General features: G+C 40.1%; 1 protein-coding gene across 1 annotated transcript in view; it reads right to left on the bottom strand.

The window, feature by feature from the left end:
* The window catches only part of LOC121840656 (cadherin-23-like), a 237,881-nt gene that overhangs the window by 182,035 nt on the left and 39,286 nt on the right, over window positions 1-16,560 (bottom strand). Inside the window, exons 2-3 of the mRNA XM_042305196.1 lie at window positions 7,210-7,307; window positions 5,091-5,165 (exon numbers count right to left, since the gene is read on the bottom strand). Of these exons, the coding sequence (XP_042161130.1) occupies window positions 5,091-5,165; window positions 7,210-7,294 (160 nt within the window). The 5' untranslated portion in view covers window positions 7,295-7,307. The remainder of the gene's footprint in view (window positions 1-5,090; window positions 5,166-7,209; window positions 7,308-16,560) is intronic.

Below are 16,560 nucleotides of genomic sequence, written 5' to 3'. Positions count from 1 at the left end.
ATGGCCCTTGAATGTTTGGGTAAACCTACTGGAGAGCTCTTCTTTGTCTACACCCATTCAGCATCGTTCACACCCTCTTAAGCCTTAGCCCCACCCATTTCTTTAAGGTTTCACATGTGAGGCCATGTGATAAACAGAGTGAGTAGTTTAGTAAACAACCAAATATTTCAAAACTAAAAGTGGTAAAAGTAGTAGCCTACAATAAGGAAAAACTCCAGGTAAAAATACACTTTATCTAGTTCTAGTCATCTTGTTCTTCACATTTGAGTCACTGGTAAACACACACTATATAAAATAAAATCTAAGTTTACTTGTCACATGCACAGGAAACAGGGTTCAAAGGTACAGTGAAATGGTTACTTGCATAGTAGCAATATCAAAAACAGAATGTGCCCAGATAAATATTTTATAATGGTTAGATGAAGCGTACATGACAAACTTGGCTAAATTAACATTGAGTGGCTGCTGCCAACACACTGACACTGACACTGACTCAACTCCAGCCACTTTAATAATGGGAATTGATGGGAAATTATGTAAATATATCACTAGCCACTTTAAACAATGCTACCTTATATAATGTTACTTACCCTACATTATTCATCTCATATGCATACGTATATACTGTACTCTATATCATCGACTGCATCCTTATGTAATACATGTATCACTAGCCACTTTAACTATGCCACTTTGTTTACATACTCATCTCATATGTATATACTGTACTCGATACCATCTACTGTATCTTGCTTGTACCATCACTCATTCATTGTACCATCACTCATTCATATATCCTTATGTACATATTCTTTATCCCCTTACACTGTGTATAAGACAGTAGTTTTGGAATTGTTAGTTAGATTACTTGTTGGTTATTACTGCATTGTCGGAACTAGAAGCACAAGCATTTCGCTTACACTCGCATTAACATCTGCTAACCATGTGTATGTGACAAATAAAATTTGATTTGATTTAAATTGATGGGTCATGTGAAGAAAATGCTATAAACCCAGCCACATCTAGCTAAGTGGATAGGTTACTATTGTCTAGACATGTACACATGTTCATTAAATACGATAGATGGCCTTAATCACATAGCTGTAGTATGAATCTGCAGGTTCCTTGCAAAAGTATTAATCTCCCTTGGTGTTGTTCCTATATTGTTGCATTACACCCTGTAATTTAAATTGATTTCATGTAATGCACATACACAAAATAGTCCAAATTTGGTGAAGTGAAATGAAAATAAATATACTTTTTTTTTTAAATGTAAAAAAAAAGAAGGAAAAGTGGTGCGTGCATATGTATTCACCCCTTTGCTATGAAGCCCATAAATAAGATATGGTGCAACCAATTATCTTCAGAAGTCACATAATTAGTTAGATTGCACACAGGTGGACTTTATTTAAGTGTCACATGATCTCAGTATATATACACCTGTTCTGAAAGGCCCCAGAGTCCGCAACACCACTAAGCAAGGGGCACCACCAAGCAAGTGGCACCAATACACCAAGGAGCTCTCCAAACTGCTCAGGGACAAAGTTGTGGAGAAATACAGATCAGGGTTGGATTTTTTTTTAAATCAGAAACTTTGAACATCCCACCGAGCACCATTAAATCCATTATTAAAAATGGAAAGAATATGGCACCTCAACAAACCTGTCAAGAGAGGGCCGCCCACCAAAACTCATGGACCAGGCAAGGAGGGCATTAATCAGAGAGGCAACAAAGAGATCAAAGATAAGCCTGAAGGAGCTGCAAAGCTCCACAGCGGAGATTGTATATGTCCATAGAACCATTTTAACCATTTTAACCCGTACACTCCACAGAGAGTGGCAAGAAAAAAAGCCATTGCTTAAAGAAAAAAATAAGCTAACACATTTGGTGTTTGCCAAAAGGCATGTGGGAGACTCCCCAAACATTTGGAAGAAGGTACTCTGGTCAGATGAGACAAAAATTGAGCTTTTGGTCATCAAGGAAAAGGCTATGTCTGGGGCAAACCTAACACTTCACATCACCCTGAGAACCTCATCACAACAGTAAAGCATGGTGGTGGAAGCATCATGCTGTGGGGATGTTTTTCATCGGCAGCAACTGGAAAACTGGTCAACATTGAAGGAATGATGGATGGCGCTAAATACAGGGGAATTATTGAGGGAAACCTGTTTCAGTCTTCCAGAGATTTGAGACTGGGACGGAGGTTAACCTTCCAGCAGGACAATGACCCTAAACATACTGCTAAAGCAACACTTGAGTGGTTTAAGGGGAAACATTCAAATGTCTTGGAATGGCCCCGTCAAAGCCCAGACCTCAATCCAATTGAGAATCTGTGGTTTTACTTAAAGATTGCTATACACCAGCGGAACCCATCCAACTTGAAAGAGCTGGAGCAGTTTTTCCTTGAAGAATGGGATTTTTGCCCAGTGGCTAGATGTGCCACGCTGATAAAGACATACCCCAAGAGACTTGCAGCTGTAATTGCTGCAAAAGGTGGCTCTACAAAGTATTGACTTTGGGGGGGAGGGTGAATTAATGCACGCTCAAATTCTGTTTTTTGTTATATTTCTTGTTTGTTTCACAATAAAAAATATTTTGTATCTTCAAAGTGGTAGGCATGTTATGTAAATCAAATGATATAAACCCCCCCCAAAAATCTATTTTAATTCGAGGTTGTAAGGCAACAAAATAGGAAAAATGCCAAGAGTGTGAATACTTTCGCAAGCTATTGTGGCTGAAGAGCTAACCAATTACGTTCAATGTTAGCTAGCTAACATTAGGCTTTAACATTTCTGGCGCAAGCGTTCTGCTAGAGACCCACCTCGACAGCATCCGGTGAAATTGCAGAGCGCCAAATTAAAAATACAGAAATAGTCATAATAAACATTCAGAAAAAATACAATCGCTGTACATCGGATTAAAGATGAACTTCTTGTTAATCCAGCAGCTTTGTCAGATTTCAAAAAGGCTTTACGGCGAAAGCATACCATGTGATTATCTGTGGACAGCGCCCTGCTTACAAAAGCATACAAACATTTTACAACCAAAATAGCGAGAATAGCGAGAAAATTAATCATGTACCTTTGAAGATCTTCATATGGTTGCAGTTCCAAGAGTCTCAGCTACACAATAAATGTTTGTTTTGTTCTATAAAGTCCCTGTTTATATCCCAAAAACTCAGTTTTGTTGGCGTGTGTTGTTCAGTTATACACTGGCTCAAATGCGGCCAAAAGATGCAGATGAATACATCCTAAGAGTACCGGTAAAGTTCATCGAAACATGTCAAATGATGTTTATAATTAATCCTCAGGTTGTCAATTATCTAAATATTCGGACAACCTGACAATAGCGTATTGAATAGAAAGGAAAAACAATGAATACCGCGCACTCGTTCATGCGCAAAACCAGCAGAAAACAAGCTTGAAACAATGTCTAAAGACTGTTGACATCTAGTGGAAGCCATAGGAACTGCAATCTGGGTCCTAACCCATTAGATACTCTATAGGCATCCAATTGAAAATACCCACATCAAAAAAAATCCCACTTCCCGGGTTGGATTTTCCTCAGGTTTTCACATGCCATATCAGTTCTATTATACTCACCAGACATTATTTTAACAGTTCTGGAAACTGTGTTTCTATCCAAATCTACCAATCTATCCAAATCTACCAATTGCATGCATATCCTAGCTTCTGGGCCTGAGTAACAATTAGTTTACATTGGGCACGTTCTCATCCAGACGTCAAAATACTGCCCCAAGCCATTAGAAGTTTTAACTAGCAATGCAAATATTTTCTGATTCGAAAACTATTATCACACAGATCATAAATGTAATGTTTGCTAGCGAGGCAGCAATCTAACGGTCACTAGCTAGCTAACAGTACGCTTTAACTTGCAATGAAAATTACTTTGACAAAATTAGGAATGTATGATATCTGAAAATATAGCTAGACTTTTACCCGTATACATGAATGAACGCTAGCGTCCCATCTGGCCAACATCCAGTGAGGTTGCAGAGCGCCAAATTCAATTACAGAAATGCTAATTATAAAAATTCAGAAAACAAAACATATTTTACATAGGTTTAAAGATTAACTTCTTGTTAAACCAACCACAGTGTCATATTTATAAAATGCTTTTCGGCGAAAGCATACCTAGCCCAGAACATACCTAGCCCAGAACATAGCCCAGTTGACAAATTATTACAAACAGTAACCAGCCAAGCAAAAGCGTTACAAAACTCAGAAGTAGAGAGAAAATGATTCCCTTATCTTTGATGATCTTCATATGGTGGCAATCAGAAGACATTCATTTACTCAATAAATGTTCCTTTTGTTCGATTAAGTCTCTTTATATCCAAAAACCTCAGTTTTGTTAGCGCGTTTTCTTCAGTAATCCACAGGCTCAAACTCAAAACAATCAGGCAAAAAATCCAAATTGTATCCGTAAAGTTCATAGAAACATCTCAAAAGATGTTTATATTCCATTCTCAGGTTGTTTTTTAGCCTAAATGATCTATGATATTTCAACCGGACAATAACGTTGTCAATATAAAAGGTAAACAAGAAATGCACATGCGCCTGAAAAAGCTCTGCGACACGTTAGGGTCCACTCGTTCAGACAGTCTTACTCCCTCATTTATAAGAATACAAGCCTGAAACGATTTCTAAAGACTGTTGACATCTAGTGGAAGGCATAGGAACTGCAACTGGAGTCCTAAGTCAATGGATACTGTAATGGCATTGAATAGAAAACTACAAAACCAACAAAAAAAGTACTTCCTGAATGGATTTTCGCAGGTTTTCGCCTGCTAAATCAGTTCTGTTATACTCACAGACACTATTTTAACAGTTTTGGAAATGTTAGTGTTTTCTATCCAAATCTACCAGTTATATGCATATCATATCTTCTGGGCCCGAGTAGTAGGCCCTTTAATTTGGGCATGCTTTTCATCCAAAATTCTGAATGCTGCCCCCTACCCTAGAGAGGTTAATGTTCTATACTGCTCTGGTCCTCCATATCTCTGTAAATGAAAACTGGACCGTCTGCTGACACACAAATCAAATATGGTCACACACACTAAGACTCACCGACTGGTGTGTTCTCGTAGATGAGAAGATAGGAGTGGAAAAAGTAGTTCTGGAAGCGTGGAGGCTGGTTGGAGGCTGTGGAAGAGGAGAGAAAGAGAGAAGAGTGGGATTAGGTTAGGCACTATAGGGTCTTGTGATATCCCTATACAGATGTGAGAAATGTGAAATAATAAATGTTTAAGTACCTGGAGGCATAGGCATACACTGCAGGAATACGGATATGTGTGTGTGCGTGCTTGCGTACATCTATGATTTTAACAAAGCAAATTTGAGAACAAGGCTACCTAAATTCTGTCAACATGTCGATTGCGGCACTCATGCGGACAATACACTGGGCGCAACTTTAACTTCAGCGATGCATACAAGGCCCTCCCCCACCTTCCCTTCGGCAAATCAGACCACAACTCCATTTTGCTCCTACCGTCCTATAGGCAGAAACTCAAACAGGATGTACCTGCGACTAGAACCATTCAACGCTGGTCTGACCAATCGGAATCCACGCTTCAAGATTATTTTGATCACGCGGCCTGGGAAATGTTCCAGGCAGCTTCAGAGAATAACATCGATGTATACGCTGACTCTGTGAATGAGTTTATTAGGAAGTGCAGAAACCATGAATAGATAGCGGCTTTCATGCAAAACTGAGAGCGTGAACCACCGCATTTACACAACATCGACGGGAATGTAGTGGGGAAGGTGGAAAGTTTTAAGTTCCTCGCCATGCACATCACAGACAAACGTAAATGGGCCACCCACACTGTGGTGAAGAAGGTGCAACAGCTCCTCTTCAACCTCAGGATGCTGAATACATTTGTTCTGTCACCTAAAAACCTGACAAACTTTTACAGATGCACAATATCACCGTCTGGTACGGCAACTGCACCACCCTCAACCGCAAGGCTCTCCAGAGGGTGGTGTGGTCTGCACAACACATCACTGGGGGGGAAACTACCTGTCTTCCAGGACACCTACAACTAGTGATGTCACAGGAAGGACAAAAAGTGCCTGTTCACCCTGCTGCCATCCAGAAGGCGAGGTCAGTACAGGTGCATCAAAGCTGGGACCGAGAGACAGAAAAACAGCTTCTATCTAAAGGCTATCAGACTGTTAAATAGCAATCACTAACTCAGAGAGGCTGCTGACTAGATACAGACTCAAATCATTGACACTTTAATAAATGGATCACTAGTCACGTTAAATGACGACACTTTAACAATGATTAAATATCCTACATTACTCATCTCATGTATATACTGTATCTTATACCATCTATTACATCTGCCTATGCTGCTCGGCCATCATCCATATACAGTGGGGCAAAAAAGTATTTAGTCAGCCACCAATTGTGCAAGTTCTCCCACTTACAAAGATGAGAGAGGTCTGTAATTTTCATCATAGGTACACTTCAACTATGACAGACAAAATGAGAAAAAGAAATCCAGAAAATCACATTCTGGATTTTTTATGAATTTATTTGCAAATGATGGTGGAAAATAAGTATTTGGTCAAGAACAAAAGTTTATCTCAATACTTTGTTATATACCATTTGTTGGCAATGACAGGGTTCAAACGTTTTCTGTAAGTCTTCACAAGGTTTTAACACACTGTTGCTGGTATTTTGGCCCATTCCTCCATGCAGATCTCCTCTAGAGCAGTGATGTTTTGGGGCTGTTGCTGGGCAACATGATGTTGTGGATTTATATTTTTGCCTGAAGATCTTTTCCTTTTTCTTTATTAAATCACCGTCTCTAGTACTGCTGTGTCTGCCTCATCTTCTGGGTTCTGCCGACTATTAGTGGCTCAGTTTACTAAGTGACTGTTTCTCTCACCGGAGACCTGAGTTCGGAACCAGGTCCTGACAGTTCAGGCAGACAAATTGTTCAAGATGGATCACCAGGTATAGATGACAAAAGCTAGACTAAAGAGACAAGAAGTGATAAGAGGGATTGGCGATTGATAGATATGTAAAACAAACCAAAAATAATTATAAGGGAGAAAAATTTGGGTTCAGAGAAGAGTTTAAGTATAAAAGAAGAGGAGAGGGAGTGGAATGTGATTTCATGGAAGGATATGAGAGAGGGATAACATGGAGAGTAAGTAGTAAGTAGTGGGGACTCACCTTCGCAAAAGGAGTTTAGGATGAAGAAGGATAGGAGAAGCTTGGCCACCGTCATCCTGCCACCGAAACCCACACTCCACAACATTGCCTGCTCCACACTGCAACATACACACACATAGGACACATTCAGTGTGTGTATGTTTTAAGAAAATGCTAATTTTCTAGAGTGAAAATGTACATTTTTGACTGTAAGTACTGTTCTCTGAAGGAGGGAAATGAGGTACAACACAGCTATGGGGAATTTGCACGCAAGGGCCCTCTACTGAAGAACATTAGAATCACGCCTGACACGGCCAATGAACACCAAGCCCCACCTTCCGAAGGTGATAAACCCGAGGTATGGATTAATTCATTCAATTCAGTACTGCTCTTGTTCAAGCCTCTTAATATAGGAAAGACGAGCCAACTGAAGAGTCCAACAGAATATTTATTATTGCTCCCATCTGTCACATGCACCTATGTTAGCTTTTTCAAAAGCTCTAAAACTGGCAAATATTATGTTCAAAGTAGTCCAACCTACAGAATAAACCAACAGACCACTCCAATAACATTTTCAGTAACGGTTACAGAATATTTTTTTAGTTTCTATGGATGTGATATGTTGTTTATCTACCTGAATGCACTGACTGTAAATCACTCTGGATTAGAACAAATCATAGATGTCTAGGCTGTTTCACAGTACAGTAAGGCATAGTTTAGTACAGTAGAGTACGATATGGTATGTTACGGTACAGGAGAGTAGAGGTTATTTAATAGAATAGACTACAGTACACTAGAGTATAGTATAGTTTAATTCCGGACATCTGTGGACGTTGGAATATATCATTATCCAACACATCCATGATTTTTATCGAGAAGTCAAATGAATCTATCAGGTAACTCCATCAGTCCAAAACCCTCACTCAGACTAAAAACGAATCTTGGTAAGCACTTTGAATTCAGAACATGGGCGGTCTTACAGTATTCTCCCTGTGCACCAAGTTAGAACCGTAGGATAAATAACAGGGGAATATAAGCAGACAATGAAAGCTTTTACAATATTTGATGATGACATTTCCCTTCATTTGTGACTAGGGGGCAGTATTTTCATTTTTGGAAAAATAATGTTCCCGTAGTAAACAGGATATTTTGTCAGGACAATATGCTAGAATATGCATATAATTGACAGCTTATGATAGAAAACACTCCAAATTTTCCAAAACTGTAAAAATATTGTCTGTGAGTATAACAGAACTGATATTGCAGGCGAAAGCCTGAGAAAAATCCAATCTGGAAGTGACTCATCTTATGAAAGCTCTGCGTTCCAATGCGTCCCTATTGAGCAGTGAATGGGCTATCAACCAGATTACTTTTTCTCCGTATTCCCCAAGGTGTCTACAGCATTGTGACGTAGTTTTACGCATTTATGTTGAAGAATACCCGTAAGAGGCTACATTGCGCAACTGGTCACCTGATGGCTCCCAGAGTGATTCTCGCATAAAATACAGAGATAGCCATTATTCCAATCGGTCCCATTATCGAATAGATATTTGAAAAACACCTTGAGGATTGATTATAAACAACGTTTGCCATGTTTCTGTCGATATTATGGAGCTAATTTGGAATATTTTCCGCCGTTTTCGTGACTGCAATTTCCGGGCGATTTCTCAGCCAAACGTGAAGAACAAACGGAGCTATTTCGCCTACAAAAATAATATTTTTGGAAAAAAGGAACATTGGCTATCTGACTGGGTGTCTCGTGAGTGAAAACATCCGAAGCTCATCAAAGGTAAACGATTTAATTTGATTGCTTTTCTGATTTCCGTGACCAAGTTACCTGCTGCTAGCTGGACAAAATGCTATGCTAGGCTATCGATAACCTTACACAAATGCTTGTCTAGCTTTGGCTGTATTTCGAAAATCTGAGATAACAGGGTGATTAACAAAAGGCTAAGCTGTGTCTCAATATATTTCACTTGTGATTTTCATGAATAGGAATATTTTCTAGTAATATTTATGTCCGTTGCGTTATGCTAATTAGTGTCAGTTGATGATTACGCTCCCGCACGCGGGATGGGGAGTCACTAGAGGTTAAACAGGCTTTAGGCTGCATGTGCACCACCAAGTCAGAACAGTAGTTCTGATGGGAAGAGGGTCCAAATTCTTAGGGTGAGCTACTGGGTATCTAATAGCTTACTACACAACATACAATTAGTATTACTTTATACTTATCTCCCTGCCATATTACATAATTTATGCAGCAGCATACAATACATATTTTTGCACCGCTGTGCTGTGCTCACTTGAACAGAAAGGTGGTCCTTCTTGAGGCCAAACTCTGTCGTCAAATTCTGGCATTCTCTGGATTTATGGGGTTTTCAAGAGAACTGGGAACTCAACAAAAAAACTAGTTTAATCATGATGTCAGTGATCTTCAGGTCAGAGCTTTAGAAAGAGGCCCGAGATCTCAATTTGGAATTATGAGTTGGATGACCGTTCAAAACTTATTTTCCCAGTTGGAGCTTGTTTCTTTACAAGTTTCCAGTTGTCTTGAACGCACTAAGGTCTGAGATGTCCAAGTTCCGAGTTTCCAGTTGTTTTGAGCGTGGCAGAAGGAATGCTGGTTTGACAGCATGGCCAATGTATTCAACCTTTTCTGGCCAATATGTATTAGGTGTGAATGTTTTCCTTTTAAGCTTGTAAAAGAGACAGACTTGGACCACACATCCTCTCCACCAAATAGTAGGCAGGGGAAGCAAAATAGTGATTGCTTTGCGACGCTCACAGTTAGCCACTGATTCCTTCCAAACCACTCATTGTTGAATATGCAATTTCCAACCTGTTGTTTAATGTTTAGGTCCAATGGCCGATGGCCAATGAGCACCGATACATTTAATCTATAATTTATCTTCATATGTTTTAGATTAACTAACTTCAAAGTAATGACTCGGGACGTCGGGTTTGATATGAAAGCTTCTTTTAGTAATAATACTTGTTCACGTTACATTTAACAACTTCAGATTCTACAGAGCAATGCAGGTAAGATGCTAGCGGAAAATCAGCTTAATCACTTTGCACCTACACATAACTGGTGCGTTATCTCTCTCATTCCTGTCGCAAGGCATTCTGGAACTTGCAGTCCAAAGCGTAATTCAATACTAACCAATACAATTACATATGTAAATAACTGTAAAAAAATATCTTTAGATACAGCTCCATGAATTAACTTAAACATTAACTCTGTAACACATTAAAGTTACAACAATATGACAAGGATTTGCCAGTAGATTGTTGAGTCATGATGATGACTACTTGTCTAGCTAAGATTTTGAAAGTATGATGTTGACATGATCAGTCCAATCAAAGCTACAGTTGATATAACATTATTTGACAGACATATCTGTCTGGACAGGGGAAGGAAATAACAGGTGATTGAGTCCAGGTGAGTCCAAATGATCGTGACGAATGAAGCAGGTGTGCGTAATGATGGTGGCAAGAGTGCGTAATGCTGGGGAGCAGGTGTGACAGTACTCCCCCCTCCCCTAGGGGGCAACACCCGGCGTCCCACCTTGGGGGCCTGACGGGCTGGCCGAGGCACGGGCGCTGGGCAAGCCGGCTGGGGGTAAAATCTTGACCAGCTGGCAGAGGCGTGGTAGCCTGGGTATCCAGGGCAAGGAAACCTCTCGAGCCAGTTAGGAATTCCGATGAGCTGGCTTAGGCACCCCTGGTTCTATCGGCCGTGGCCCCTGGACCCGATGTCACCACCAACCGAAACGCCAGCACTCCCTGATGAGCCGTTTGATGGCTTCCGCATTCTGTAAGGACCGCCGCTGAAGTCGAGAAGCAGGTACGGGGAGTCAAACATTTAATGAGGAACAGACAAGGAACAAGACAGGAACAGTGTCAGCACATGGGTGGCAAAACGGCATACGAATGTTAATGCGGAAGCGGGGAACAGAGTTGGGGGACAGACAGATATAGGGAAGGAAATAACAGGTGATTGAGTCCAGGTGAGTCCAAATGATTGCGGATGCATGTGACGAGGGAAGAAGGTGTGTGTAATGATGGTGGCAGGAGTGTGTAATGCTGTGGAGCCCGGCGCACTCGAGCTCCAGGGGGAAGTGCGGGAGCAGGCGTGACACTGACGACTAATGGATGGGGAATTTAACATGAACTGCTCTTTACACACTCTTTAATGCCTCATAATCAGGATATCTGGGTGTTAATGACCTCGTGAAACTCACTGTCTGTCTGGCAAAATATTTAAATAAAGAAGGGAAGTGTTAATTATATTTAGAGAGAGAGAGCTTATCTGTTAGCACAGCGTCATTAGGCCAACTGTAAGGTTGATATTAATTAGGCATAATCACACGTATTATGAGGAGGGCATAATTAAGCTTCTTGCTAATTGCAGTGTTTGTTTACTGGTATTTACTGTTAATGTCACCAAGTTGAGTGTTGAGTCACAAGGGGGGTGCCACAAGGGAACATGACTCGACACTTACATTCTATCCACATCTCATCTCAAGGACTGGGGTGTATTTCATTTGTGCACATCGTAGAAGACTGTTGCAAAACATTTTGCAACTAAAATGAGTTTATTTTTCAAGTAGATACCTCCCTGTTTCGGCCTGTTTGTTTCCTTTTGGTTTCCAGTGGATACACCCCTGATACACTGTACGTTAGGGAGATGTCACACTCCATAAATCTGGATTTGACTTCTTACCCTTCAAATAACGTGTAAATGTATAGCTTAATGTCAATTAATAATGAACATAAGGCAAGGTCAAGGAAGAACAAATGATGTTATTCTGGGTAAAAAAAACTACTTAACTGGTCCTCTCTATATTATGGTCACCACAAAAAAAAAGTTAAACCAACATGAACATGACAGCATAAACCTGTGCTGCCCCTGGGCAATGTTCAGTTACCAAACATTGAATATTCAAATAGATACACTACATCACCAAAAGTATGTGGACACCTGCTCGTCGAACATCTCATTCCAAAATCATGGGCATTAATATGGTCTTGGTCCCCTTTGCTGCTATAACAGCCTCCACTCCTCTGGGAAGGCTTTCCACTAGTTGTTTTAACACAGCTGCAGGGACTTTCATTCAGCCACGAGCATTAGTGAGGTCGGGCACTAATGTTGAGATATTAGGCCTGGCTCGCAGTCGGCGTTCCAATTCATGCCAAAGGTGTTTGATGGGGTTGAGGTCAGGGCTCTGTGCAGGCCAGTCAAGTTCTTCCACACCGATCTCGAAAAACCATATCCGTATGGATCTCGCTTTGTACATGGGGGCATTGTCATACTGAAACAGGAAAAGGCCTTCCCAAAACTGTTGCCCCAAAGTTGGAAGCACAGAATCGTCTACAATGTCATTGTACACTGTATCGTTAAGACTTCCCATCGCTGGAGCTAAAGGGCCTAGCCCAAACCTTTTGTATATACATTATATATGTGTACTGATCAAACATGTGACTCACCACCTCGATTCTGTCTTACATTGCAAAATGTGAAATGGTGTTTTTTACAGTGGATAAAAGTAGAGACTCAGGGCTACAAAATGGTATCTCATACACTGCATTTGAGGAACAATGGGAAAATAATTCTGCTTGTAAACTCACTTTTGAGAAAATCGCCTTTGAATGTTTTGGTATCTGATGAAGAGCTCTTCTTTGTCTACACCCCACCCATCTCGTTTCACTCGAAGCGCACACTTGACACTCTGACCAATGATTTGTTTACCTCTGGAAACAGCCTAACCAACTCTGCAGTGTCAACAATGCCTAACATTAGTCTCTAACTAGAAAAGCAAACGGCTCTGGGAAACAATGCCTAACATTAGTCTCTAACTAGAAAAGCAAACGGCTCTGGGAAACAAATAATAACGTGCGCTAGGGAGCCAGCCAGCTAACGTTAGCTAGCTAACAGTACACTTTAGCTTAAGACATATAGCGAGCTAGCTAGGTAAAATAATTTACCTAGCTTGGTAAACAACGTTTAAGATCAGACGTCACGTAACGTTAGCTAACGAGCCAGCCAGCTAATGTTAGCTAATTAAACAACAATAAACAAAGTGCCAACAATGTCACAGTGGTGGGAATTAACCAACAAGGTCCAATGTTAGCTAGCTAACATTAGGCTCTAACTAGAAAAGAAAATGGCTCTGGGAACCAAATAATGTCAGCTAGGGAGCCAGCCAGCTAACATTAGCTAGTTAGCTAACAGTACACTTTAGCTTGAAATGAAACTACTTTCTGTCAAAATTAGAAATGTTTAATATTTGAAAATGAAGCTAGCTATATCTTAACTGAATACGTCATGCATTATGGACGCATCTCCCTGTCAGGAGTGCCATACAACGGTTGCCCTTATTTTGAGAGACAGGAGACAGGTGTTTTCTCCATCTCTTCAGCTATCATACTCTAATTCCACTGATTTGAAAACTTGATCCTCCAGGAAGTGGAGAGCAACATTTATGCAGCTCCACTACACAATACATTTTTAAACGGCCGCGTTCGACAGGATTACCAACACAGATTGACGAGCTCAAATAGACAGAAGCCTTTAATATGGCAGACCAATCTCAACTCCTCCCTTGGCATGTCCAGCCCACTCATTATATCAGCCAATCATGGCTAGTGGGAAGGTTGCCTCAACCAACAAGGCTAGTAATTTAACAATTTTATTCATATTTACAGATGGCATACAAGTTTGTATTAATGCACATGAAAGTTCACGTTTGAGAAGGCATTTTCTGCCACAAAAAAATAGTATTTTGATTTGTTTTAAATATTCATGTTCAAACGGCTCTTTTGTGAAGTCGTGACTTGTGACATAAGCATATTTTCCTGAATCGGGTCACAAGTATAAACGCAACATGAAACAATTTAAACTATTTTACTGAGTTACAGTTCATATAAGGAAATCAGTCAATTGAAATATATGCATTAGGCCCTAATCTATGGATTTCACATGACTGGGCAGGAGCACAGCCATGGGTGTACCTGGGAGGGCATAGGTTGGACATACTGCCAAATTCTCTAAAACAATGTTGGAGACAGCTTATGGTAGAGAAATAAACATTAAATTATCTGGCAACAGCTCTGGTGGACATTCCTGCAGTCAGCATGCCAATTGCACACACCCTCAAAATTTGACACATCTGTGGCATTGTGTTGAGTGACAAAACTACACATTTTAGAGTAACCTTTTATTGTCCCCAGCACAGGGTGCACCTGTGTAATGATCATATTTAATCAGCTTCTTGATAACCCATACACCTGACAGGTATGGCATATCTTTGCAGAGTGAAATGCTCATTAAAAGAGAAACAATGCTCACTAAAATAGAAAAACAATATTTTGTGCGTAATACACTTTTCTGGGATCTTTTATTTCAGCTCATGAAACATGAGACTAACACTTTTGTCATAACTCTCCTGTGAGGATCCAATGATCAGCTTGGCAATGGTTGACAAACCAGGCCCTCTCTCACCCACAGAAGAGGGGAGGGGGGTGCTGGGCCGCTTTTTGACACCTCACACCCGGTCCTAAATGTTATGCAGCAGAGGACTCTCTGGCTCTCTAGTATCAGCCAAAGGAATATCTTTGTTCACAGACTTTTGCCCGCCCTAAACTCTAACATCCAAAAAGTGGATAATGGAACAATAATTCTATCATAAATTATGTGGGAAATGGTCATTGGGGACCTAAAGAATAATAAGGTCATATTGTTTGTCATTTTGTGATGTTATTAAAAACTGTATGAACCAAATACTGTAACTTAGGAAGGAAACCCCCTTTAGCTGTCAAGTTTTAACAGATGAAAGTATTTTTGTTAACATATTATTGTGATTTTGATTTTCTAATGAGATAAGTGTGTGAGTCAGTGAGCGAGTGAGGCCCGTCAGTGGACAGCTCAGACAATGCCGAAACCCTACCTGACTTCTCAGAGATCGGGCCTTTCATAATTGATTACACTTACACACATACCCCCTTCTCTCTCTCTCTCTCTTTCCTACCCTAACAAGGCCTCACTTGTCTGTTAAATTAATTTGCTTACAATTCCATTTCCAGCGTGTATCTTTTTTTGCATTATTCCCCTCTAACCCACTTTGTTTTACTTCACACTGTATTTACTCTAGGGTTGAGCGATAATGGCCAAAATATTATATTTAATGGTATTTTTTTTTAAATGACGTATTTTACATTTTTTAATACTGTTCAATTCAACTTCAACACACAAAAAAGTAATAATCTTCATCAATTTCTGCATTTGAGATCATTACGTAGGGCTGCCACGTAGGACTACACGATATGGGCAAGCAATTTGGGCCTTATTTTTGTGATTTAGAGCAAAACACTTGGGATAACTGTTGGAATCATGGAAATAGAATGTCTATTCTAATTATATAGTTAGAATATAATAGTGGGCACTTTTAATAGTGTTGTTTGACATGACAACGAATGAAAATGCCAGGGAGGAATTATTTTGACAGGGTAAGATAGGTGTTGATAGGTGTGTCCTAGGGGACCCTATACTCTTTGGCTACATTGACTGATTTATCTTAGCTACTTCATGTAGCTAACATATTCTTGGTTTGTGTATTCCTCTAATTTAGAAGATACTGTTGCACAAACAACATGCTGATTTAGGTCTACACCATCACTGGTATTATCAGGCTGTATAGCTAGTTAAGCTTGCTGTTACTCAGTACATGTATTAGCTAGCTAGCAATTAGCATTAGCGGCTAACAATCAGTGGCTAACAAGATTTAGGAACAACTTGCTAAAAGAAAAGAAAAGACAAACTAGCTGTTTGCAGATGTAAGAAACACAAGCTAATAGTGTAATTATAGAATGCTAATAGATGTATATTAAAAGGCTAAGTGACAACTGCATCGTTGTCATCAACATTGTTGCATATGCTGCATTGACCATGCAAACTGAACGCAAGTGTCTCGTGGTCGAGGAACAACAAATGCGCTCCTTGAGTGACAGGAACCGGGGCTAGGTCTGTGTGGAAAGCGGCATGGAGAGAGAGAGTGGAGAGAGACGACTCAAGTAGCGAAGTAAACTACATATAAAAATGGTTGTTACACACTCCGTATCACATTTAACAAACCAAACTTTAAAATACCGTTATAAAAGGTAAAGTAAAAACCCAAACCGGTCCGTGCATTAATACAGGTATATCGCAAAAAACGGTATACCGCCCAGTCCTAATTTATTCCCTTCAGTACAAAGGAGAGGCAGAGAGGGAAACCAGCCTGTCTCTCAGGAATCCAACAGCAAAGCTGGAAGGTATAATCCAAAGGTAAATAAACAGCCTAAAAACCTGTGTGAAATACAGTAAAATAAACT

The sequence above is a fragment of the Oncorhynchus tshawytscha genome, linkage group LG24 (assembly GCF_018296145.1).
Source record: "Oncorhynchus tshawytscha isolate Ot180627B linkage group LG24, Otsh_v2.0, whole genome shotgun sequence".
Taxonomy (NCBI): Eukaryota; Metazoa; Chordata; class Actinopteri; order Salmoniformes; family Salmonidae; genus Oncorhynchus; species Oncorhynchus tshawytscha.
This window is presented reverse-complemented; position numbering and strand designations above follow the sequence as displayed.